The sequence below is a fragment of the Tetrao urogallus genome (assembly GCF_951394365.1).
Source record: "Tetrao urogallus genome assembly, chromosome: Z".
Classification (NCBI taxonomy): Eukaryota; Metazoa; Chordata; class Aves; order Galliformes; family Phasianidae; genus Tetrao; species Tetrao urogallus.
The window spans coordinates 8,623,579-8,649,188 of NC_136816.1; the positions used below are offsets into that span (position 1 = coordinate 8,623,579).

At 39.1% G+C, this 25,610-nt stretch overlaps 1 protein-coding gene across 1 annotated transcript in view; it reads right to left on the reverse strand.

The window, feature by feature from the left end:
* The window catches only part of SNX24 (sorting nexin 24), a gene marked incomplete at both ends in the record, with an annotated part of 74,222 nt that overhangs the window by 22,954 nt on the left and 25,658 nt on the right, over window positions 1-25,610 (reverse strand). The window contains 2 exons of the mRNA XM_079548036.1: window positions 7,371-7,475; window positions 11,783-11,866. Of these exons, the coding sequence (XP_079404162.1) occupies window positions 7,371-7,475; window positions 11,783-11,866 (189 nt within the window). The remainder of the gene's footprint in view (window positions 1-7,370; window positions 7,476-11,782; window positions 11,867-25,610) is intronic.

The following is a 25,610-nucleotide window of genomic DNA, read 5'->3' on the forward strand; positions in this document are numbered from 1 at the left end:
GAAAGAAGCTTTAAACATTGCTGCAGAGTACACATTTGTAAACAGAGATTGTTATTAAAAAGCTCTCTGTTAATTGATCTGCAAAATTAATTTTGCTTTCCCCTCCTGTTTTACAGCTCCTCTAAGCCAATATAAAAGTCTGCATCTATCAAACACACTCTCTTAAAACCCACAGCCATTGAAAACCAGCTACGTATCTGTACCACCGAAGAAACATGTATGCACAACAGAATCTTAAAAGAGCTGGTCTTAGCAATGATGGATTTAAGTTATTAACCAATCAAAAAAAGATGGATGGTGGTCTGCTTTTCTTAATCTACATCATCATCTAGATCTATTTAAAGATACGTGGTATACTAACAAACTTAGTTAAGGTTTCGATAAAATCAGTAGAATAATCTGCCCTGTTACATTGAGACTGTATCGATCAATAAAATCACTTGTACTAGGAAAGTACTGTTAAGTACTGACAATCCAAGCCATTAATATTATTTAACACTCTGCTCACAATCTTTAATAAGGACAAAGAACATTTTGCTTTTTTATTCTTGTCATACCATTGTTTTTATAGCTCCTTACAGGTAGAGTTCAACCTCGATGACCGTAGACTAAATAGCATCAGAGAAGGATGATACTGATTAATTTCGGATAATAGAGAGAATTTTCATTGTGATTAATGGACACGTGTGATCCAACTGCCTTTCCAGCAAGACATGAGTTAGATCTTATTTCACTGCTTCCAACTTTTACTTCCAACTTTCTAAAACTGAACTCTTTCTTCTTGATGTATTCATCTGCATTTAAAAGAAAACTGCTTCCCAGAAACAGCAATCAGAAAGATAAGCATCTGTTCTGGACCTGATGGGATTATTTTTTTTTTTCTGCAAATAAGCCAATTTGGTGTTAAATTAGTTAGAAATAGATTCCAACAGAGAATGTGTACATAGGACAAAGGGGAGGATGGCTTCCAAAGAAATCTTTGTGGTGATTAATGAATGATATAAGGAAGTCAAAGTGAATCCTATCCAGCTCTTGCTCTCAGATACGGTGAAAGGTTAAAAGGAAGCACAGTGAGAAAAAGCCCACAGATGAGACACACAGAGTAAAGTGAGAAGAACAAAAACAGGTCCAAATTTTGCACAGAAGTTTCAATGTTTAAAATTTCTTCCTGTGCATTCAGCTTCTAAATATAAAGCCAGCTACCCAACACATGCAAATAAATTATCCTCAGAGGTGCATTTAGTACTGTATCTCATCTCCAAAAACGGCTGTGATTAATGGTTACCAAGGAGGAGTGTAAATGAATAGCATGAGATACTTTCCCTCAATAGTCCAGCAGCCTCAAAAGTTATACCCAAGTCACAGACTTCCTATGGTAAGTGTGAAGTCTTCCATGAGCTTTTCCACTCTTCCCTTTAAACAGTTTGAACTTTTTGCAATCTCAATACATTTATGTATTAACACACAGGTATTCAGGAATAGCTCAACTCTTGACATAGAGCACATTTCTGAGAATATAAAGGAATGGCAATTGTAATGAATGCTGAAATTGACAGAATGGGTACATGTCATTAATGAAAAACACAGAAATAAAATTCAAATAGCTGAATGATCATTGAGCAGTTCTATGATTATTTTGCCATTAACATTTATAGAACTAATTAGCAACAAACAATTCTGTTGGGCACAGGCAAAACAGTGTCTCCCAGAAGTGCACTTATCACATACAGAGATCTCAGTATTTCTAAAAAGCTGCAACAGCACAGGGTAAAAATGTTCTGAAGTCATTCCTTTTTATTTCATCCTTTCTTTCTTTCTAAGATAAAGTTCAAGAATTGTTTCTATTAAGCACAAACAGAACGCTCCTGGTTCCAGTTTTATATGCCAACTCCATACAACCCACTAACCAAAATATCTCTCTTTTTATGTGACAGTCTAGCTTTTTTTCCCCTCTCTTTGTGATGATCTTTGATCCCTCATGATCTTTGGCTGATTTTTATGTATTAGAATGATATAAATACCACTTTTTTTTCCTCTATTTTACTAAGGAAGAGAAATAAGTGAAAAATCCTGTGCTAATCACTAAGAATTTGTGCTTCCCCACTTTCACCTTCTGGTTCTCCTCCAACAAAAAGTTCTGAAGCAGCACTTAAGCAACAGTTATAGAAAAGGATTATTCAGATATTAAAAAGGCAAAACTCCAGACCATGCACTCTGTGGAGTAGCTGCTGACTGGCATCAGCAGCCTAGATGGCTTTTCTTTGAGCAGAGACCTCTCCAATGTTCTTCAGGATGGGTAAAGCTATAAATGCCCGAATTCATATTCCTCCTTGTTAGAATGGAAGAGGCCAACAAAAATTGGAACAGTTAAGCAGTGAAGAACTAATGGATCTTCCTAGTAGCTGATGGAAAACTTATTTTCTTCACAATTAAATAAAACAAGCCTTAGGAAATCAAATTATCTGACTCCTCAGGATAATAGTGAAAATGACTAACACTCAAAGGCAACAGAGGATTCATATCCTTAGTTGCAATATGAAACGCTGTTCGAGTTTGGCAATGCTCTGCAATTGCTTCCAAATTAACAAAAACATTTCTTTTAATCTACAACTTTATGAAGCAACAGCACAGAACCAGGTCAACATAAACGACAGTAGCTCAAATGTTCCAGAATATAAATAAATACAAGTGACCAAAAGCTTGGATTTTTTTATTTGCTTTTTGAGCTATAAATTATTTAATCCCCTCACTGAGATTGTCTAGTTAGAACAGAATATTTGCTTATTTACTTTAACTTCATCACAAGCAATTTAATATTAATATTTTGTGAAGTTACTAAAGAAAATCATCATAGTTCATGAAGAAATGACATCTTGGGCCAAATTTTCCATTGGATACTTTTTCTTCTGCAGTCAACAATTAAAGAAATATTTTTTTTCTTTGGCATTTGCTTTGCATAGTTCCCCAAACCAGAGTAAAAAAGTATACAGTATATGTACTTTATACATAGTAATGAGTACAGTAATGAGTGATTTTCTCCTTTATATTTCTCATGAACTTTTTCAAAGAGAATCGCATGTTGAAGAATACTGAAATATAGGTCAAAGTGCTTCCCAGATCTCGAGATTATTTCCCTAAACAGAAAACAAATCTCTAGTCCAGTTTCATGAAACTACATAATTCATTTTGCAGATTGGGAACCCTGAAATAACTGGAATATCAAAGTTCACCAAGTCTTCAAACCTCACTGCCAAACAGCGCTCCAACCAATTCTTCAGGAATCAGAACTGCTCTCTTTTCACAAAGTACAAGAGTAAATAAAAGGCAAGTACGCTTTCTCGACATCTACTGAGAGAAGTAGTATCTCTATGTGTTATCTCTGGTTAGAGGTGTACATACATACAGACCTTACATCCTTCCACACAGACAGGTTCAGAAGGTTTATAGCCCTCAATTTTATATGAGATCCCTGCCAGTCACAGGAAGAATCTCTTCAGATCACCTGAACTACAATAAAGAAGACAGTATCCTGAAGCTCATCACAAATACAAGCCTTCTCCAAAATCTCTCTATAATCAAATAATTTCAATGAAAACTAGCAGTGACATATTCTGATGTCGAGTGGGTGCCACATTACAGTGAATTCTGTTAACCATGTCTTCTATCTCGTTGGACTGATGACATCAACAAATGATGAAATTTCTTCTGCCCAAAGGGTTGGAAAATGTCTATTCCATTGAATGTCAAAAGGCAGGCCTGACAAAGGGCAAGACCCCAGGCAGAGAGCCTGGATGGAATAACGTCCAGTGTCAGCTTAGTGGGACCAGGATATGACCTAAATTCAAATCAGTAGAGGGCAGTGGTTAGATCAAATTCTTCCCTATTAGCAGTTCACTGAAAACAAGCTCTACAAGAACTGCTCCTTCCAAGAGTACATTACACAAAATCTAATTGTAACAAATACTCATCAGATTGAAACAGTTGTCACAGTAACCAAAAATAAGGCCCTCAGTGCTGCTCCAACATCTTACACACTTAAAAACACTTAGAAATACTTAGAAATAACACATATAAACCAACCTTTCACACTTTCAGGAAAATCAGATCATTATAGGAAGAACACATCCTCAACTAGCTTTCAAAACCAAAAATGACCTATCTGATGAATTTTAGCTGACAATGGATGACAGTGGATTTTGCTGAATAGTTCTAATATAACTAGAGCGCATATTTCTATATCACAGTCTAATAATATTTGGTTTATTCACCACTTTGCTGTTCATTAGAAAACTATAATGAAATGTTTCTGGGCTCCTGACCAGGCACTTCACGAAACAAAACACACACAATGAAAGAATCTGAAAGGCTGGTTTCACCACGAGAAGATGAGGTACCTCAAGCAGCAGCACTTTCAATCTCAGACCATGGAATTCTTTGCTTTTCTTACTATTTGATGCAGAGATAGATCAAACATTCTAATTTAATCTCACTATTTTTATCCATATTTCAACGACAGGAGGTTCCTTCATTAAAAATATATTAAAAACTCAATATGTCAGAAAGAGGTCTGTGTGTAACTGCAATTGGCACAGCGCGTTATTTGTCTTTGGCACAGGTTTTTCCAAGATGCAAAGTAAAATAATGAAAAATTACCATATGCTGCACAAAACAAATAATTTGAAAGTAATAGTTGTGTATCTGCTCAAAATCTTTGCATGAGATTCTAACTGGTTTTGAAAAAAACTACAGCAAGTAAAATAAGCCCACTGTAGTTGACCACTTGCAGAAATGGTTGATTACTAATGATGGCAGTAGCCAACCTACTTTTGAAGATTAAATTCCATTAGTATAACTTGAAAACGTATCAGCCACACTTTATACACACAGTGCTGAATTAAAAACAAACAGAACGTATTTTGAAGTTGGAGCACATTCCTACACTGTCTTGAAAGTGCTTGGCACTCTGATAAGTGAACTGCCTTGATATGAGCATTCATTTTCCTAAAATCAGGCTCTCATAGCTGTCCTTTCCTGTCTTAACCACTGCATTTTCTTGTGATATCCACCAGTAAAAGAGGGTACAAGTTAATTACATAAAGAATGTACAATTGTAAGAGCCGACTAAATCTTCCAGTAGGGGGAGATGTTCTTTTACAGTTTAATCGCTAATTAAAAAATGCTAAGCAATTTACCCTTGTACCTTCTTAACAAAACCTCATACAAGAAATAGGTGTATGTGCCTTAGTACTGATACTCTCCAAAAGGCAACTCCATGAAAATCAGGAAAAAAAGGAAAGTCACAGAAAATGCCCTTAAAATAAAAACACACTGATTGCATAAACTGTGCTGACAGCCAACAAAACCAAAAAGATCCTTTTGTTTCAAAACCAAAAGGACTTGGTAATGCAATGTTTTTTTTACACCCACAATAACAAATTTAGTCACTCTTGATGATATTTGAACAGTCACGGCCATCAGGTGAATACCGCAGTGACTGGAAACGGCAATGTTGCATCCATTTTTAAGATGGGTAGAAAGGAGGGCACAGGGAACTACTACCTGTCAGGATCACCTCTGTGCCAGGGAAGACCATGGAACAGATCGTAAAGATATGCTAAGGCACATGGAAGAGAAGGGTGATGATATGGGCAGCCAATATAGCTTCACTGAGGGCAGGCCCTACCTGACCAACCTTGATGTTTTTTATGATGTAAGGTTTCCCCATGACATATAGCTGTGAAAATGGACAACGGAAGATCCACTGACATCATCTATGTGGACTTCAGTAAGGTTTCCCCATGACATCATTCTCCCCAAATTGGAAAGACATGGATTTGGAGGTGGACTGTTTGATGGACCAGGAACTGGTTGCAAGACTGTACTCAGAGAAGGGTGGTGAATGGCTCAACATCTGGACAGAGATCAGTTACAAGTGGAATCCCTCAGGAGTCAGTACTGGGACCAAAGCTCTTTATCATCTTCCTCAATGACATCCACTGTGATGATGGAACACCACACTATGAGGACAGGCTGAGAGTTGGGGCTGTTCAGCCTGGAGAACAGAAGGCTCCGGGGAGACCCAATAATGGCCTATCAGTATCTAATGAGGGGCTACAAAAGAAGGGGACAGACACTCTAGCAACCTGTTCCAGTGTCTCACCACCCTCACAGTAAAGAGTTTCTTCCTAATATCTAGTCTAAATCTACCCTATTCCAGTTTAAACCCATTTCCTCTTTTCCAGTCACTACCTGCCCTTATAAAACGTTCCTCCTCAGCTTTCCTGTAGGCCTCTTTCAAGTACTGGCAGACAGTGCCGTGACAAGACAAGGGGAAATGGTTTCAAACTCAAGGACCTCTAGATTGGATATGAGGAAGAATTTTTTAAGGATGGTAGGGCACTGAAAGAGGCTGCCCAGTGAGGTGGTACAGAAGCCCCATTCTTGGAGGATTCAAAGTCAGGCTGGATGGGGCTCTGAGCAACCTGATCAAAGTGTAGGTGGCCCTGTAGGTGGTGTTCATTGCAGCGCAGTAGGACTATCTGGCCTTTAAGGATCCCTTCCAACTCAAAAAATTATATGATTCTATGTTTCAGTTGAAAAATAGTCACTAAATGTTTTAAAATAAAAAATAAAAAAAAAACCCTCTACTTCCGGAAACTCTCCTCATATTTCAGAACAAAAATTGAGCTGGACTTCCAAAAATTGAGCCGGACTTTTCATTCCAACTTGCTTTTTAAAGAATGTCTGAAGTTCACAGTGAGAGTAGAAGTTTCATCTACTAAAAAAGGATGGGATTTATCATTTATATATCTGTACATCCAAATAATTCCTGTAGGTGCCCTTTACAGTCTGGAGCATAATGAGTGTCCAGGTAGGACTAAAAATGCAGTGCCAACAGCGAGATGAGTATGCGATGATGAATACCTACTTAAACTAGATGAACTAGACATGTACAGAAGAGGGATATGAATTTGATGAGCTGCTGCTTCTGTAGTTTGCCTAAGCTAAGGTTAGTTAAATAAAGCCTCCTTTTTTTCTCTTCTATTGCACTTTTCATTAGTACAATAAAATCAGATTTGGAAAGAATAGTATTATTTTATATGCAGGAAAATACAGTGCCTGTAAGTTCGCCAAAGTCAGTCAGCAGCCTAATGAGAAGCAGTCTAATGAGAAGCAAAATGCTAACAGTCCAGCTGCTAGACTTGCTAAGTGAACGCTGCCAGTAAGGATGCAACTTGCAGTCCACATTTTAAGTTGCTTATAGGTGAACAGCCCACTTCATACCTGAACTACCTAGAGATGCTTTGGATAGTAGACAACCCTGAAAAGACATTTTTGTTTTTACTTCACGCTAGTGGGAGGAAACTCACCTGCAAGTACAACTCCAAGCCTTGTCGTCTCTGTTCCAAGACCTTTGGGACCCAGTTCCTCACATGCTTTGAAGGGATCTCTGGAGTCCTTATGCATTTCTTGAGCTAAAACAAAAAGAAATTCAGACTAAGAGAAAGGATAATAGTGCCCCTTTAAAGTAAACACGTTTACACTAGAGATGAGAGACAGCATCAGTAAAACAACCACACATAAAGGAAAACAGCACAGCAATCAAGATCCTCTCCAATCAAGTTCAACTCATTGAAGTAACAACTGACTTCTTAAGCCCCTTCATACCTACAGGCTGCAGTTAAAAATCCCTGTGTTCAGTTGCCCTTTTCAGTGAACAGAAAGCCTAGCACAACTTGTCATTAATGGCTTTACAGCCAAACAGCAGCAGCTACTTTAGGATACTTGAAATGAGGAACTATGTCACACTGATCACACGCTGGAGCCAGACTGTTAACTGACTGCAGCTGAGCAGTGGGCAGGAGGGCTGAAGGATAACTAAAGCAGAGCAATGTCAATCTCCGACTCTGGTGACTTGCAAGGCTGAGCCTTGGGAGAACACTCAAGAAGCCCAGAAACCACAGAGCAAGGGCTCAACCTACCTCACAGCAGCTAATATAGATGAGGAAGGAACATCTAGCACCTGACAGCTGGATTCAGTGCCCATTGCAGCCTTAAGCACCCAATGAAGATATAAGATAGAACATTAAGTTCCTCTTGTGCTTCATTTCCTCTTTAATTGACTTTGCATGACACGTTAGAGTATGACTGCACCGTACACAGGTATTACAAGTCTGGTGACAAAAAACCACAATCATTTCTAACACCAGATATAGGCATTTATGTAAAAGTGGGGGAAGGAGAAGAGCTAAACATTTTTATGGAATCAAGAGAGCAAGATATCCATGCCCTCAGTTTGCCCCAATGGATTGACAATTGTGTTCAGTAGCTTACATAGAAAAACACCAAGACTGCCACTGAATATAACTTCCAACAGAGCTCCACAACTGTTCCTCTAAGATTCTCATACAAAATCTTTCATAGATATATGTAGAAATGTGTGTGCGTATGCATAAATGAGAGCAGACAGACAGACACAAATATCTATTATGACAGCAGAAAGAATTCTCTTTCTAGAGCAACGTTTTTTTTTCAAAACCAACCAGTATGAACATTTCCCTCAAAACTATGGAGCAAAAACAGTAACTGGAATAGCCCTCAATGTATTTTAATAGGAGGTGACGTTGGACATTCCTTCTGTTGTATATTGCCTCTAAGTAGATCTGAGGCAAGGGAGCCAAAGAAAGAAACTCAAAATTGACTATGACATGCGTACCCATGGGAGATTGAGAATTTACATTTCATCTTTGAGATTGCTGAGATGTCACTATAGGAAAAAGCAGTGCCAACATATCAACGTCTCTACAATCACAAGTAACGAAGCTCCAGCGTAGAAATCTCGATCGCTCTGGAAATATTTTGCAACTTCCTGATCTCTTAACAGTGCTAGATTACAATTTAATAAGAAATGAAAATGAAATCTGACCAAACTCACGTATATTTACTGAATGGCCTTAAAGCCAAAACACAAAATCTGATTTTTCCACCAGGTTGCTCACAGCCCCATCCAGCCTGGCCTTGAGTGCTTCCAGGAAAGGGGCATCCACAACCTCTTTGGGCAACCTCTTCCAGTGTCTCACCACCTTCACTGTAAAGAAGTTCTTCCTAATATTTAGTCTAAATCTACCCTATTCCGGTTTAAAGCCATTTCCTCTCTTCTAGTCACTACCTGCCCCTTATAAAAAGTCCCTCCCCAGCTTTCCTGTAGGTCCTTTTCAAGTACGCTGGCAGGCTGAATGCAGTCTTTGTGGAGCCTTCTCTTCTCCATGCTGAAAAGCCCCAGCTCCCTTAGCCTGTAGTAACAGGGGAGGTGCTCCAGCCCTCTGATCATCTTCATGGCCCTCCTCTGACCTGCTCGAACAGATCCATGTCCTTCTTGTGTTGAGGCCACAGAACTCCAGGTGGGTTCTCATGAGAGTTGAGCAGAGGGGCAGAATCATCTCCCTCCTCTTGATGCAACCTAGGATACAGTTGGTCTTCCGAGCTGCAAGCACACATTGCTGGATTATGCTGAGACTTTCATCAACTGACACCCCCAAATCCTTCTTAAGGTTCTAGTGCAGCTCAGCCTTCTCAGACAAAGGTACGATCTGCCCCACTCTCTACCCCACCTGTCCCCAGCAAAGGTTTTCTTTCTGCTGCTCACCAGTCATCTCCAGTGCTGAGGGCACCTTGAAAATGCAGTACATTTAATGATACCTTTATAATTCTCAGGCATGCAATGGTGAGTGGAACTCATGTTTTGAATTAAAGGGGAAGAAGAGAATTGTACTATCTTAAGAGCTTTGAGATTTTCTGCTTTTTCTAACACAAGGCAGATGAATAAAGGGTGAAATGATGTAATGTATTGTTAGAGAACTCTTTCTCCAATATTTCTGCAACTGAAAGCACTGAAGCAGCCTCAGATCAGGACGTCTTGAACTCTTTGTTTACCACAAACCTAAGTATTACTGTGGAAGAAAAAAAAGACTTAAATAGCATGTTGAGCAAAAAACGTTGGGTGTTTTGCATCTGTGCTGGAAGAATTAAGAAAACCACAGCATAACTTAAAATGGACACCAAGCAGATGAGGTGTAAGATGTAACAGACTGAAAGGTAATCCAAGGGTTCTGTTTGAATTTTGGCTGAATATTTTGCTGCTATTTTTGGTTAGAGAAAAAAGAGGTGTCATTAATGGCTCTTTTGGTGCTTTAAGGATAATTCTCTACAAAGGGAGTTACTGCAAGGTGACAAACCTGAGACTGAGACTGCAATCATTCATGACACTTGTGTGGAGCAATAAGGGGAAACATGCAAGTAAGTCAAGAGATAACTGGAAATTAAACCATGCAACACCAGAAACCACAGTGAAATCAGACAACTACAGCAAACAATCTACTTACATATTCAATTTTAGCATAGAAAAGTTAATTTTTCCCTTTCAATGCTTCCTAACTTAACCAGTTGTGTAATTCCTAGTCAGCCTATTATTTTACTTTCATTTGTTGTTTTAGTGTGTGTAAAATAATGCACACGTATGGCAGAAGCACACTGTAAACTTGTACTGCTGATTCTGACACTGTTGCTCATATGTTATCATATTGAAATAGAACACAAGGCAAAAAAGATGTGAGAGAGATCTGAATTAAAGCAATAAACAAAAAAAATGCACTTTATAAAGTGGCAGTCAATTACCACAGCTGGGGCAAGAAGCAAAAGGCCAAGAAATAATAGCACATATTGATTACTGTGCAGTAAAGCAAAATCTTTTTTTTTTTAAAGATTCTTTAGGACAAAGACACATACACCTCAGCAGTTTCTTTCTGTTGTCCCAAGTTGGCTTATATCAATATAAGGCTGTCAAAATTCATTCTCTCTGCTTCCTCCCTGGATTAGACCATTCATGAGATGACTCAGGGATACCAAACATGCTGGTATCAGCAAGCTCCTGTGACACTGCAGTGGCAGGAGCTGTAAACGCCACAAGCTTTTCCCTGTGTTCCTCTCTGTTTTCTGCAGATGCAGATTTTTGGTACTGAAGAAAAGCAGCACAAGCAAAAGCAGTCAAGCCTACACATGCTCCTCCAATGCAGAAGCAAGAAAAGTCCCAGGAAAGGACTGAAGCTCTTCAGCATACCCCCAACACCAGTAGGCTGCTGCTTTTCCAGAATTATTCTTCACAGTATTTGCTTTTCACAAGGCAGAAACGATTTAAAATTTGCCTTTTGGTAGGATGCAATAGAAGCATCTAGTTCAGCCTGGGGAGGAGAAGTTGTACCCTCCCTTCAACAGTCATCAAAACAGTTAGCGGACACTCAATCATGAAAGATTAAGGGATACTTCCTACCACAATCACTGAATGAAGAGCAGCAGAGTGAGCCAGTCCTTTTCATGTTTAGTTTCCTGGTGTGCACAAGTTGTTGCCTCAGCTCAGCAGGTTAGCAATTCAATTTATAGATTTAACATAAATTACTTGCATAACAGCATATAAAATAAAGCTGTATTGCTTTGCTATAGGAATGTGCTGTATTTCATCATTTTGTAAGAAGAAAAAAACCCCAACATACTGCGGATGCCATTTTAGCAATGCCGCATGTAAAAAGCAATAGAAAAGCAGAGAAAGGATCAGCCCGCAACCCACCATCCTCACTTCCACAAAGCAGACAGCTATTTAAGGCAAGGTCTCTTTTCCAGAGACATGAATCACAAGATGTATTTAAGATAAACCATAAATGTTAACAATTTCAAGTGAGGGGAATCAATCAGAGTAAAACAAATCTGCTATGTGTAAATAGATAACTACCTTTTTATGGAGAGCATGGAATTCACTATACCTCTTCTCCACAAAATGCTTCCTTCCACTCATTAGCACTTCTATTTTGAAGACCTGAAAAATTATGAATAGTAAAAAACACATAAATGGTTTTTGCACGGATAGTTCTGTGACAAGACTGTGATTGCACATTATACCCAAAATGTAGGGTGGTTCCAAAATATGACAGCTGAAATAGGTAAAGAAACAGAAAAATGACAAATGGGTATCATGGCTGACTCTTTTATTAACAAGTTTGTTCAACAAACAAAAAGACAGTTCCATGTGGACTTTACACTGTATATTAAAATCTAAATGTTAAGACAATTTCAGAAATATTTAATACAGTGGGAAGTATTAAAAAAATAAAAGGACAGTAGGAACGACAACAAGAAGGCTGGAAGGAAACAGAGATTTATTCTCTTTTCTTACATATAACACAAAAATAACACAAATGCAGTAAGAACCAGGTAATAAACGCCTTATGCTATGCATGGAGAAAAAAAATTCAACTACTACACTGCGGGTTAATTACTTCCTAACCTACAAAGTCAGATGCAGTTTCAAGTGAGCTCATGCTACTATCTGTAACCTGGGGTGTGTGGGGGGAATAACAGAAAAGCTATGGCAAACGCTTGTTTTCTTTGTATGATACATGTGACAGCTTTGGTTGCTGCCTCTAGGAGGTTGAAGGCCAGCAGAAGCAGCTCTCCGGATGCACTAATTAGTAGTCACTAACATGACACTTCCTTGATACTCAGGTTGCAAGGTCAGTACTAAGGGCAAGTGATGAGAAATATTTTGAAGTACTCAAGAAAACATGGTCTATTAAATGAAGATCAGCAGAAAAGCAATACAAAAAAGGTGCCTGATCTTTCCAGGTTTTTTTTTTTCTTTTTTTTTTTCTTTTTCTTTTTTTCATTTTCCGTTTTGCTCAGAAAATGCTGGAAATAATTATTTCCAGGAGAATGAAAGACAATGGTCAGAAAAGATGATTGCATCAAGACCTGAGACTTGGAGCAAGTGAAAGTACTTGGAAATAAATTTGCAAACAGTGTTCACATCTGAGCACAGAAAAAAGGGTTTTCTGACACAGAGCACGGAGCTCGGATCAGAGCAAACAGGCAGGAATCACGCAGGATAAATGCTTCCTATTGTCAGCTGGAACCTGCCTTTCAAACAGAGCTCTAACTGTGATGGCTCTTGCTGGCAAGTCAAACCACATGAGAACCAGATGGCACTTTATTCAATCCAGCCTGAAACACATCCACCTTTGAACGCGGGATGGATGGGACCAGAGTCACTTCACACCGATGTTTACACTACCAAAATTAGTTCAGACCTTTGTAATCCATCAAAATAACTTGAGATACGTTACACCTCCTTGAAAAGGACTATTTCTGTGTCCTAATCACTGTGAGCAAATGACCTTATTTGGGTGCATTGATTTTTTTTTTCCTTGTCCATTTAGACTATTTTGGGAGAATAGCTATAGGCTATTAAACAATTCTCCTCTCAATGTGCAAAAACTCCAAGGTACCCTCAGGAATATATTTTAAGTTCAGAGTTGTAAAGAGGATCAGATGCAAAGAAAAATCAATGCAAACTTTTTTCTTTAGTCCAGACTTAACATCCTAATTATATTAGAGGAAAACATTACTTACATCTTATACTCTACACACTGCATGAAAGAAATAGGCACAAGGTACAAAATGCCTCTGATTGCACAGGAAACATGTTGTGGATAAGGAGACTCAAGGACAATTTGTGGGAGGACTGGCTAACAGAATATAAAAATACTTAAATTAGGAGTGTGAAGTGGCCAGTTCAGGTGCTGCAATGGTTCTGAATTAACTAAAGCTCCAGCAATTGCTACCAACTCATGACACCCAACTGCACCTCAGTCAGGTAAGAGCCTCAGCACCAACATTAGCTCAGCACTTTCTTCTATGAATACGCTGAAACTACAAGCAACTTACCTTTCTTGGTTACTGCCCAACAATTAGCAGTGATGTTTGCACAAACTCAGAAGATCATTGAAAGTGTTCTTCCAACGGAATTTAACCCACATAATGACATCAGGGGTAAGCCACTCCAAATTGAAAATCATCATGAATAATACTGATGTTGCCTACCAAAACTGTAGCACCAGCTCTACAATTCGTAGGTATCATAACAACAGAGGAAACTCCTGGAGTTAAAGTTATTGTTAATAAGACACTCAAAGCTTTCAGGACTGACTACAAAAATACTTAAATATGATCGCAGGATAAAAAGAGGGTGGAACCATTCTAGCTCCCTTCTTTGCCTCTACTTTGTCTCAGTGAGATGGAATATATTCAGATACTGGAAACCACTTTTTGTTAGTGGCAATTATACATAATTTTGCCACTTTTCTGTATTTATCCGTTTCTGAAATCACAGCTCCGCAAGCTACATGACACGTTTTCAAGAGGAATAATATTTCTTGTTCCAGAAAGCACAGCAGTTGTACAGTATTACATAATAACTACAATGTACAATGCAAGAACAAATAATTGGTGTTGCATCACTGTGAATTTTTGAGATAGCTTAAACAGAAGAAAACAGGAGCAAATATAACATACACAAGCCTTTAAGTGCAGAGATATGCTAAGAAGACAGAGAACCATACAAAACTAAACTGACAGCAATCTCATTCAGTGTTATGCATGTCAAGCACTCACACAACAAAAACAGCTGACTCCTATCTTCTAATTTGATGTAGAAACACATAATTCCAGTAATTAATCCAAAAAATTCAACAACCAACCAAAAAACTTAAAAAACAAAACTCCACCCCAAAACCAGAAGGACAAATTTAACAAAATCCGACACAAATGATAAATATGATCAAGAATAGGAAGGAAAATTGACAGAGTAATGCCTCAGTGTGGCTTCCTATTATACCAGAAACACAGAGATGATACTGTGAGTGTTCAGTCAAAGAAATTAGATTCATTCCATTTTTTATTATTTTTGTAAGCTATTACTATCATTTTGTGTGTATTTATATAGAGAGAAAATTAATTACAAAGTATATAATCTTCTGTAAAATTACAGTCAAGAAAAAGGTTTGGGGCAACCAAGGAGATACAAAAACCAGAAGCAGAAAAAGAGAATTTTACAGGAAACAGATACATTCATCTAACATTCACAGGAAAGAAAATCCTACAAGATTCTTGTACTGTACTTTTCTCTCCTAATAGCAAACTTACCAACACACTTCTATTTAATACATTACTGACAGAAATAAATACATCCCTTTAGATGCTTCAGCATGCCTCATAGACTTTTGTCTCAGGAACAGCTAATGATTTCAAAGTGCCAAGACAGTCAGCCTTAAATCTTTGTCATGGCCACATGGAAGGATTTCCAGGACAAATGAAATGACAGCTATGGTCCACGAGGCACAAATAGGATTTCCGCATGCTTAGTGTTCCATTATTGCTCAGACAATGGCACATTTTCTCTCTCTGTTATGCTATAATTAGAACAAGACCGCAGCACATACCAAAGATCAAAAGATGACTCTAAACCTGTCTCCATCCAACCAACCAGGGGCAGAATGTGGGTCCTTGGCATCAGCAGGACCACTGGGGTGCTGTCATGGCCATGGCCACGTGTGGGTAAGGCACTGCCTAAATACTCTCTGCCCAGAGCTGGGGGCTGGACACAGGGCCAACCCAAACCTCTCAGCAGCCCAGACAGAACTGAACCTCACTGACCCCCAGATGAAAACAAATCCACTTATGCTGACTTCAGTCTCAGGAGGGAGGGAGAGGCAGCAGAAATCAGTTCCGTGCGGGTGCAGGGCAGCTCTTTCCCCCATCACCTGTTTGGGTTATTGACTCCATGCTCACTTGCTGAGACTTAAGCTGTTCTTAAGCTTAAGCAAGTTGCTTACAGCCACATCTCCTCCTGCATCCTGCAGCAGCTGCAGCCCCACCCAGTGTGAGCAGCTGGTACCCAACCAGCCCTCCCCTGTAGGAATGGATAGTAAGGAGAGAAGTGGAGCAGCTGGTTTAGCTGGGGCTCTGTGAGTACTTTACAGATGAAGGCAGCTATTGGAGGCAGGAAATGAAAAAGAGATAGCAGTTAAATTCCAGGAACTGAGAACAAACATGGAGTTGGGAATTAGGATGAACAAGCACAGAGCTGTGGGGCATCCATCCTTCCTGGCAGAGGTGCCCAAACAGGCTGATCCCATTTTCCAGATGGCATGAAAGCAGGCAGCAGGCAGCAGCAGCCCCCAGACCAGCAGCAGCCCCCAGCCCTGCTCCCCAAACCAGTTCTATGCACATGCATACACACTCCATCCTCCAATATGGCTCTACACTCTGTGTTTCACTGATAAAGAAAGGTTCCCAAGAGATTCACACCCATCACGTTTCCAGGTATGCTGTCTTACCCAAACTCAGTTCAAAAGCCCTATTATCCCTGCACTCCAAACACTGTGATCTCTCTTACGTAGATCCAAACTGTTACACTCAGTCCTACCTACCTACAAGGTCAGGTATTAATTAAGCCCACAAAAGAAGACAAGGCTATGGGCTCTTCAACAGTCTTCAGCATGTAGTTTGTCTTTCCCACCAAACCTATGAAATAATTAAGGATATTCCACATTCTACCTTCTTCTGCAGTACAGGTGTTCCACACTCATAAAATGGCACAGTATTGGTAGGAATTACATATAAAAAACATGCACAGAACTCTAGGGAATTCTTTCTGAAGATGGCCTTTAAGTATGTCACACTTCTTGGGGCTTAGAGGGAGAGCTGGTGAAACGATTTATATCACAACCAGGTGAGACTAACTCCCTGCAAGATGGGAGGCTTGAGGGAGGCTTCTGTGCCAGTGTCACTGCTGAGTGAAGGAGCTGCTGACACATAAGAGTAAGTAGTATTCTGATTTTTTCAATTCACTTTAAACCAATCTTTCCCAAGCACATCGTTCATAAAAAAAAAATAAAAAAATTAAAAAAAAATCCCATAGGAACTTCACTGTCATTTCCCGAAGAATAACTTTCTTGACTTTCCAAGCTAAAACGCCTTTCCCTTGCCAGTAAAACACTGACTATGGAAATCTAACTTGTAACCAACCAAGAAGCTACCAGATCTGACCTGTTCTTGCTATTTTTCTTTATTAGTTTTGCAGAGAACAACTGTTACACAGATGACATCCCTTTAAAACCTACTTGTCAGTGTGGTCACCTATCTGGCTAACATCCTTTGAATTAAACTCAAGAAAAAATGTTTTTATCTTTTACTGAAAAAGGAAAAGGCTCCTAACACGTTATAGTTCTCACAGTCACACAAAACAAAGCAAAACAAAACAATGTCCTGCTCTGCTCCATTTGTTCATCTGGATTATCTCAATGTCTTTTACCAGAAATATTCTATTAATAGAACCACCATGAGGCTTTGTAATGGAAGATACGTGAATTTTCTAATGAAAATAATAAACTGAGATAAAATACTTGAATAAAAAAAAAAAAATAACAAAAATATATACACGAAACAGATGAATTCAATGTCTGATGAGATGTTAGGAGTTTTATATTTCATCAGAAAACACTTTGCTATTTTATCCATAAAGACTGCGAAGAATCCCTGCACTTTTCAAGGCAAGAGGCAGCTTCTAGCTACAATGAAAACATCCCCCTGCTGCAACCAACTAGCTGCAAGAAAGTCCACTTTACTAGAAGCTAGAAACCAAAGTTTTTTTCCTGCAGACATTCAAGGTCAGGCTGGACAGGGCTCTGAGCATCTGACTGAGGTGTAGGTGTCTCTGTTCATTGCAGGGGAGTTGGATCAGATGACCTTTAAAGGTCCCTTCCTGCTATGATTCTATGGTAATTTAAAGTCTGTGTTATTTTCTTCACGTTTATAATTGCTGTCTGAAAACCTGTGGGCTATTCAGGACTTCCAAAATGTTGATACTGAATGTCTGCTAAAAAAAATCTCCAATGTGTCCAAGAATATGTTAAAAAAGTGTACACTGCAGCCCCATGGAACTTGCAATAATTCAGTACTCTCCCAGCTTGCTCATTTAATTACCATAAACTCCCTGGCATGATTAAACCAATGTGCAGCAGCATTCCTTGTGCCAACAGGGAATAACAGCCTTGTCAGATGTCCCTTTCAGAAGCTTAGAGTTTAGGTGAAAACTCAATAGCCCAGCTAATTCCAAGCCCAGGCACCATTATGCGACAGTGCTGAGTGGCACCTGCAAGCAGAGCAGGTGAAGATATTACATCCTATTCCTCAAGGTTTGAGATATTAAGGAAGGAGATAACACTTGGCACAAACACCGATTACTCAGAACATGTGAGTGACATGTAAAGATTGCATTTAGAGAAATATTTGCCATGCAACCCAGATCTCCACTCCTCAGTCAGAAATCAGTTTAAACAGAACACAGCATGGTAATGAGCATCACAGTTTGGAGAAGGTGGCTTGGGATTGTCTCAGATATATGTTTACCATGATACACAAATTTAGCTTTTTCCTGTGCTGACAAGTTACTAAACACATAGGAACACTAAACACAACAGGATTTAGCCAGCACACACAAAGCACACAGTACTAAAGATCAACTTAGTGCAAGGCAAAGAAATACTGTTTGTTCTGCCCCTCGAAACAGAGCCACAACTACCTAAGCTGTTGTGTGCTATCATTATTGTTCTTACACAAAATTGGCAGCTTTATTTCAAACATCAGCATTTGTTTCTGAAGAGTCATTATGGCCATTTAAGAATGCAATCTTGCTCACCAAAGGTTTCCCTGCAAAGTTAATTTCTTTTGAATAGCAATTCAAAATGGGATGAAGACAAACTCAAGCTGCAACACAGCTTCATATCTTACTTGACTGAGCCTGCTGCTAAAGAGAAAAGACTTGAAAGAGGTTATCAGTATTTGTTTTTTGACGCATTAAACTTGAGAAAACAAATTGGTTCTTTACCTGTATGGAAGGCAGACAGAATGGAAATGAAAAACCCTGTGCAACTACTTGAGAAACTGCAAGAGTAACCATCACAAACAGTTCCAAACAAACAATAAAATACTGGGCCCAGATTAAAATTTAAGTTACTAAGCTCCTGAATTCACCTGATGTGGCTAACAACATCTATGGTATACTTACCCTAGTGGCCACAATGAATGTAGACAGTTGTAAGCCAGAATTAGTTCATGCATTGCTGGCAACAAAACAGAAACAGTGGTTACAGCTGCACAAGCCGCAAAATTTAGCAAAGTCTGAATAAAACCTAGTGCTGCCAGGACCAGCCTAGCTCTATCAAGGTACATCTGCAGGAACAGAAGCTGGTGATACGGAGACATCCAACAGAAGGGAGCAGAATGAGTGTGAAGTTCAGAGAATCAGAGAATTGCAGAATCACCAGTGTTGGAAAAGACCTCCAAGATCATCCAGTCCAACCATCCACCTGTCATCAGTATTTCCCACTAAACCATGTCCCTCAGTACAGCTGCACTTTCCTTGAACACCTCCACTGACAGTGACGCCACCACCAGCCTAGGCAGCCCACTTCAGCCACTCTCTAGAAGTAATTCCTGATGTGCAACCTGAATCTCCCCTGGCGCAGGGATTCAGAGGGATGCAGGCACATCCTTTTGGACTCAATGTAGTCACAAATCTTGGCTCGAGCACAATGGGAGAAAAAAAAGGATGAGAGAAAAACATCTCCAAATTTTCACTCCTAGTTGTGCAGAGTAAATACAGCAAGCAGCTGAATCACAGACATTTCAGACAGACTCGTACTGGCAGTAGTGGAAGACTTCAGGCAGTACAGAATTCAACTCAACGCCCGTGCCTGAGATAATGCAACATCTGAAACACAGAACTACATTCAGTACAATTACATCAATGCATTAAGTAGATTCAAAGGCAGCAAATACACTAATATAAACCAATATTCGTCACAATATATAAAACTGAAGCATCCTCTCAGCAATACTGTGCTACAAGATTGAATAACCTATCAGAGAGCACTGCTGTACGTTAAATACTGATAATTCCAAAGACAATGAAAATTGATTCAACGAGGATTATGTTAATTTGTAACTGGCCTTTCCATCATTTGGAAGATAGTGAAGTAAACAGTGAGTCATTATATGCCTGTACATGTATACGTAATACTTTATTTGGCTGACACAACAAATTTCAGAAAGGTTTGAAACGCATTATAATTTGCATATGATACTGGAAATGTGCAAGAACTGCTCACTGCAGGCAAAGTGACATGCAACAGATCACTGAAAATTGTGCTAAATGTGTAATCAGAACCAAAGGTAATCCAACACATCACTCTCTTCAAATGCAATCTAGAAGCATCAGAGTCAAAATGTCTAATTTGGAAGTCTAAAAATCTGAAAGTGCCTTTTTCTCAAATACAGAAAAAAAAAAGTCATTCTGCAGGCATTGTTGCCTGGGCCGGCTGTTGTTCTGACTGTGAAGTAGTCATGGAGTAAAAATGTCCCTGTTCATTGCAGGAGTTGGATGAGATGACCTTTAGAGGTCCCTTCCAACTCAAATGATTCTGTGATTCTAAGTCACGGCTGTGTACAGACTACTGAAGAGTCACCTTGGCTTGGATACTCCACTAATAAAAGCTAGAGGATTTCTAAAAACAGCATTGCAAGAAAAAGGTACCCAAATGCTAACTTGTCTATGAAATGTTAGACACCTTCCAAGCTCCTGATTCTTGGGTCTGAAATACATTTGATTCACTGTTCCAAAACAAGCCACGTTTGCACACCACTTGCAGATACCAAATCATTCAGATAAGAACAGCCCCTAAATCCTGTTGCACAAATTCAGAAGTGCTATCAAGGGAAAAAGTAAGAAAAAAGGATTACAGTAAGATGTCACTACACAAACAGGTGATCCAGATATCATTCACTCCCTCATCCTGAGGCTTCAAATATTCTTTTTAACTTATTATGAGCTTAATGGCAACTTGACACCCTTATGTAAAACCCACTGAATCTTTGTATTTTTCTGGATCCCACCATTTATTAAAAAAGAAACGAAAAAACAAAAAAACAGAAAAACTTCTGCAGCTTCTGTTCACAAAAAACTCTGCCATAAATAATTCCTTTAAATATTTTTTGTTACAAAAGCCCCGTTACTGTGAGTCTCCAGTACCTCCCTGCAGAAGGAATGTAGAACTTTTCTTAGTTTACTTGGAATTTTTTTCTACATATTTGCAAGAAACATCAACTCTGTTTACAGCAACTTACCTTGCCTTGTATGTTTATGAGGCACTACTTCCAGCTGCTTTAAGTAGCAGCTGCTCAGCACTCTGTACGTTCTCCCTCCTTGCTAACCTACTCTTGCACCCGTGCTTTTCGCAAGTAAGAAACATGGAGGGATAAAGAAGGGGCATTCACCTTGCATCAGTGGATTACTTATTCTTCTGCTTCATGCAGCAGTTCACACACACTGGTGCTATTTTTAGTGAGCAGCTCAGTAACATACCAAGAGGATATGACACGGAGTTGATTTAGTAAAATATATTACAGAAATAACTGGCTGTGACACGAGTAGTTAGAACAATCTAATATTTTCCATTACAAGACTGTACTCAGTTTCTTACAGTTTTGCCAACCTTTAATTTTTGGGCTTAGACATTTCCGTACCAGGTTATGTGATTCAGATAGAAAATATTTTTAGAAAGTTTTGACTGAGACAGTCCAAGCACATCCATAAAGAAAAATGTACTTTACTTTATTTGTGAAAAAAAGAAAGAAAGAAACAACAACCACCACCTCTGATACAAAAAAAAAAAAAAAAAAAAAGTTTGGCCAATCTATACCTTTCTGAAAGAAAAAAAAAAAAAGGAACTTGTAACAGAACACAGAGTATTTGTGTAACAGAGGTTTTCCAATGGCATCACCACTGCTAGTGCTTCACTGTCAGTGCTTTGGATTTTGCGTTGAGGAATAAGGTTTACTGAGAGCTATTGGGTAGGTGGATGGTTGGACTGGATGATCTTGTAGGTCTTTTCCAACCTTGGTGTTTCTGTGGTTCTATGATAAAAGCTACTGAAATTTTATGGAATCTCCACAAAGTTACTGCAAATTTCAGGCCTACACAACAAATTTTCATGGTTCACCAAAAACCTGGAGCCATTGTGATAACAGGAAAAAAAAAAGAACAGACATTTTAACATTCAAAAATTCATTTATTCATTCATTAGTCTAGGAGTCTACACAAGGGACATCCATCAACCATACAGCTGGGCAGTACCTCTCCAAATGCTGCACTCCCTTCCTTTCACCTCCACTTGCTTTCTTAGAAATAAACAGTAGAAAAGGGAAACCCTTAAGAAATGATGGTTACAGATTCAACACTCAAACATCAGCGTTGTCTATTAAGCCTTCCACACACAGCAATCCAGCTCTGCAAACTCATTCTCAGCAGTCAGTTGCACACTACTTTTCCTCTCTGCATGTCTGCTTCGCTTGCACAACTGCCAGTGTTGTGGGAACCAGCAAGCAAAGCACATACCTTTATGGCTTCTTCTCATGTAAGAATGAGAGAGTGAAAGAAATAGCACAAAAAATGATGTGTACAGTAAGTATGGCCTCAAGATTAATGCAAACTGTAAATCTACAGACTCTGGGAATTTTGCTATTGCAGTGCTAAAGGATTTAATTTATGGTTTTCCCCAGGAAAACCTACTTAAAGCATCTCACTTGGGTATGATTCAGAGGCCTAAGGTTAAAAGCCCAAGTCCTTAGAGAGCCTGTTGGCCTAGACCAGAGACAGCCAGTACGCTTACACAGACACACAGCCATGACACACACGGCTCTACTGGTCCCTATTTCAGACATGAGAATCTGTGACTCTTGAACTTCCTTGCCTCTTCCTGATTTTGCTGTTTCATCATTGTTGAAAGCTCTTTATTACGGTTGTAAAATATGAAGGGAAAACACACAAGCCCCATATGGCCCAAAGCCATTTTCTACACATACCATCAGTGTAGGCATCTCATTTAACACCAGAATTCTAATTGCAGCAGGGACCACTGTTACTCTACTCTTAGGTTCAACACTTCTCAGCTCCTCCTTCTACAGCATATTAAAGAGAAACAGAAGAGCTATTCCACAAAACGTATTGATTTTTCTACCTGCAGAAGGCGACTCTCCATAAAAAATACTTCCTTGCTCCTCTGCTTCATGAGAAAAAGAGGTCTCAAGAAGATGTTATTTGCACAGTCATGGACCAACACAATATTTTGTTACGGCCGGTGTTTTTGGGATATGCCACCAATAATAACTGGCAAGGCATTCTTGAAATACAATAAAAAGTTATTTTTCTCAAAACTTCTGTACCATTGAAATGCATAAAGAATATGGAATTAACCCAGCTGAGGATTTTTTTGTAGAAAAAAACTCCTTAATTATTACTTAGGCTCATAGAAAATGGAGGAAAATTCATTAAGACATGTAGGTAAAAAAAAAACTGCCATAATATGTAGAAGGGTGACATTTTCTTACTCTTTTACACTAGCTGTGTAAGATCTTCACCATTAATTTCTTGTATAATTGTAACGTTCAACTAAAACTGAACATTAACATTTTTGACAGGAAAACCTGGCAGCATTTCTAATGGACTTGAAGGAAGAAAAGATGAATTACTGCAGTTTACAATGACTACTACACAGCACACTGGGTTTCAAATAGAAATTTTGTGCAAATTTCTTCGCACAAAAGAAAAGTCAACCCATCAAACCCCAAAATATACAGCTTATAAATTCTACCAATCAGAAATAGAAATACATACTGTAAAGTCTGTTATCTTATTTGCAGACCTTTCCTTTGCACTGAACACTTTCTATAAAATCTGGCCAAACGGACGGCTCATATCATACGGGGTCATGCTGAGTAAAGTAGTTAAAGAGTAAAGAAAAGGGGTAAAGGGGTAAAGAAGAGGGAATTCAAAGTGAATTCATCTTCCCAACACGCTATTACATGTGATGAGCTTTCCTGGAAGGGCATGAATGTCTTCCTGCTCACAGGAAGTAGCGAATGAATTCCTTGCTTTGCTCTGTTCACACATGCAGGTTTTGCTTTACCTAGCAAACTGCAACTCAAGCCATAAGTTCTCACACTCTTACCCAGCAAGAGGCTGGGTGGTGCTTAGTGTTAAACCACAGAGACAGTAAGTATTTCCAGTAATTTGAAAATATTTTTTCTAAGGGTCTTTCATCTTTGTCATCAGATACTGAAAAGATCAGGTATAAAAAGGTACGGTTGAAGTAGTAATTTATTCACAGTCTACAGAATCATCCCCATATTACAGGTAATACTGGTCTGCTCAATCAGCAAACGAAGACAGCTAGGAGGAAACTGAAGCCATGTCTCCTCTTGTTCTTCTCAGCACTTGTGTGAAGTGGCACTGCTTTCTCATACATTCATTATTTCCATTCCAAGGGAGAATAATATTAGCATACCACTTTTAACAGGCTCTAAAACGCACACAGTTCTCAGATTTGTGGCTGTCTAGTGATATTTTCTTCGTTGTTGTTCATATAATCACAGAATATCCTGAGGTAGAAGGGACCCACAAGGACCCCTGAGCCCCACCCCCTGCCCCACACAGCAGCACCCAGACCCACACCCTGTGCTGGAATCCTGCATCCCTTTGGTGGGGCTGCTCTGCAGTTTCTCATCTCCGGGTCTGCTCACAGAGCCAAGGGCTGTCCTGTCTCAGGTGCAGAATCCAGCACAAGGTCTCATTCAGCTTCACATGGATTGACACTGTCCAGCTCTCCAGTCTCTCTACATCTCTCTGCAAGGCTGCTGTGCCGTTGAAGGAGTCAAACAGCTCTTCCAATTCAGCACTGTCCACCAACATAGTGCACAGTGGTGTCCTGCATCCAGACCATTAACGAAAACCTTACAGAGAATTGACTCCGAAACAGGGTTCTCCTGAGGAACCCCAGTGACAACTGGTGACCAACCTGATGTAAATCCACTTACTCTAACTTAAATACCTCTATGGCTGCAAGCACCTGTTTGATACTGTGTTTGTATTGTGCTTGTAAGTAAATCAAGTGCTTGCTTGATTTAAAGCATTTAAAACATTCAGCATATCGGGAATAGAAGTCTGAAAATAGTTCTGATGTTTTTGCTTGTTCTTAAAATGGGAATCCAAATGCCTTAAATTTTTGGTGAGAGGTTTCAGTTGTGACTAAACAATGACCAAATACCTTTTCTCTTCTACCCTCTTCAAACAGACTGGCTCACAGTGCTGTCATAACAAACTCAAGAAACATTCTTCTGCAGATTATGATCCAGTCTACAATAACAACTAAAAATATGTTTCCACTCTCCCTGGCCTTTTATTTCAAGGTATTTTAATCAGCACAATGTTGCACTTTCTTGGACTTCTTAGTGTTAGTGTTAAGAAAAAAGATCTCTGACTAAAAAAAAACCTCTAGTGACTTGCTTCCAAATCGGATTTGTACTGTCCCCATTCAAGACACCTATTTACATGAAATCTCTTATAGTTTCTCTGGCTGTACAAAATGCAGATGACACTGCACATCAGGCCTCTGTTTGCCTCTTTGCACAGACAGTCCAAAACAGTTTTCCTGATCTGTTTCAACTTGAAATGTTGTCAATATATGGATTGTCTTGCTTTCTAATTCAGTGAAAAATCTAGTTTTCCATTAGTCTGCCTTTCTAATTTTCGATACAGCTTTACTAAATGTAATTATTAAAGGCAGATTCAAGAAAGCAATTACTGAGCTACTGGTTTGTATCTCTGAAGT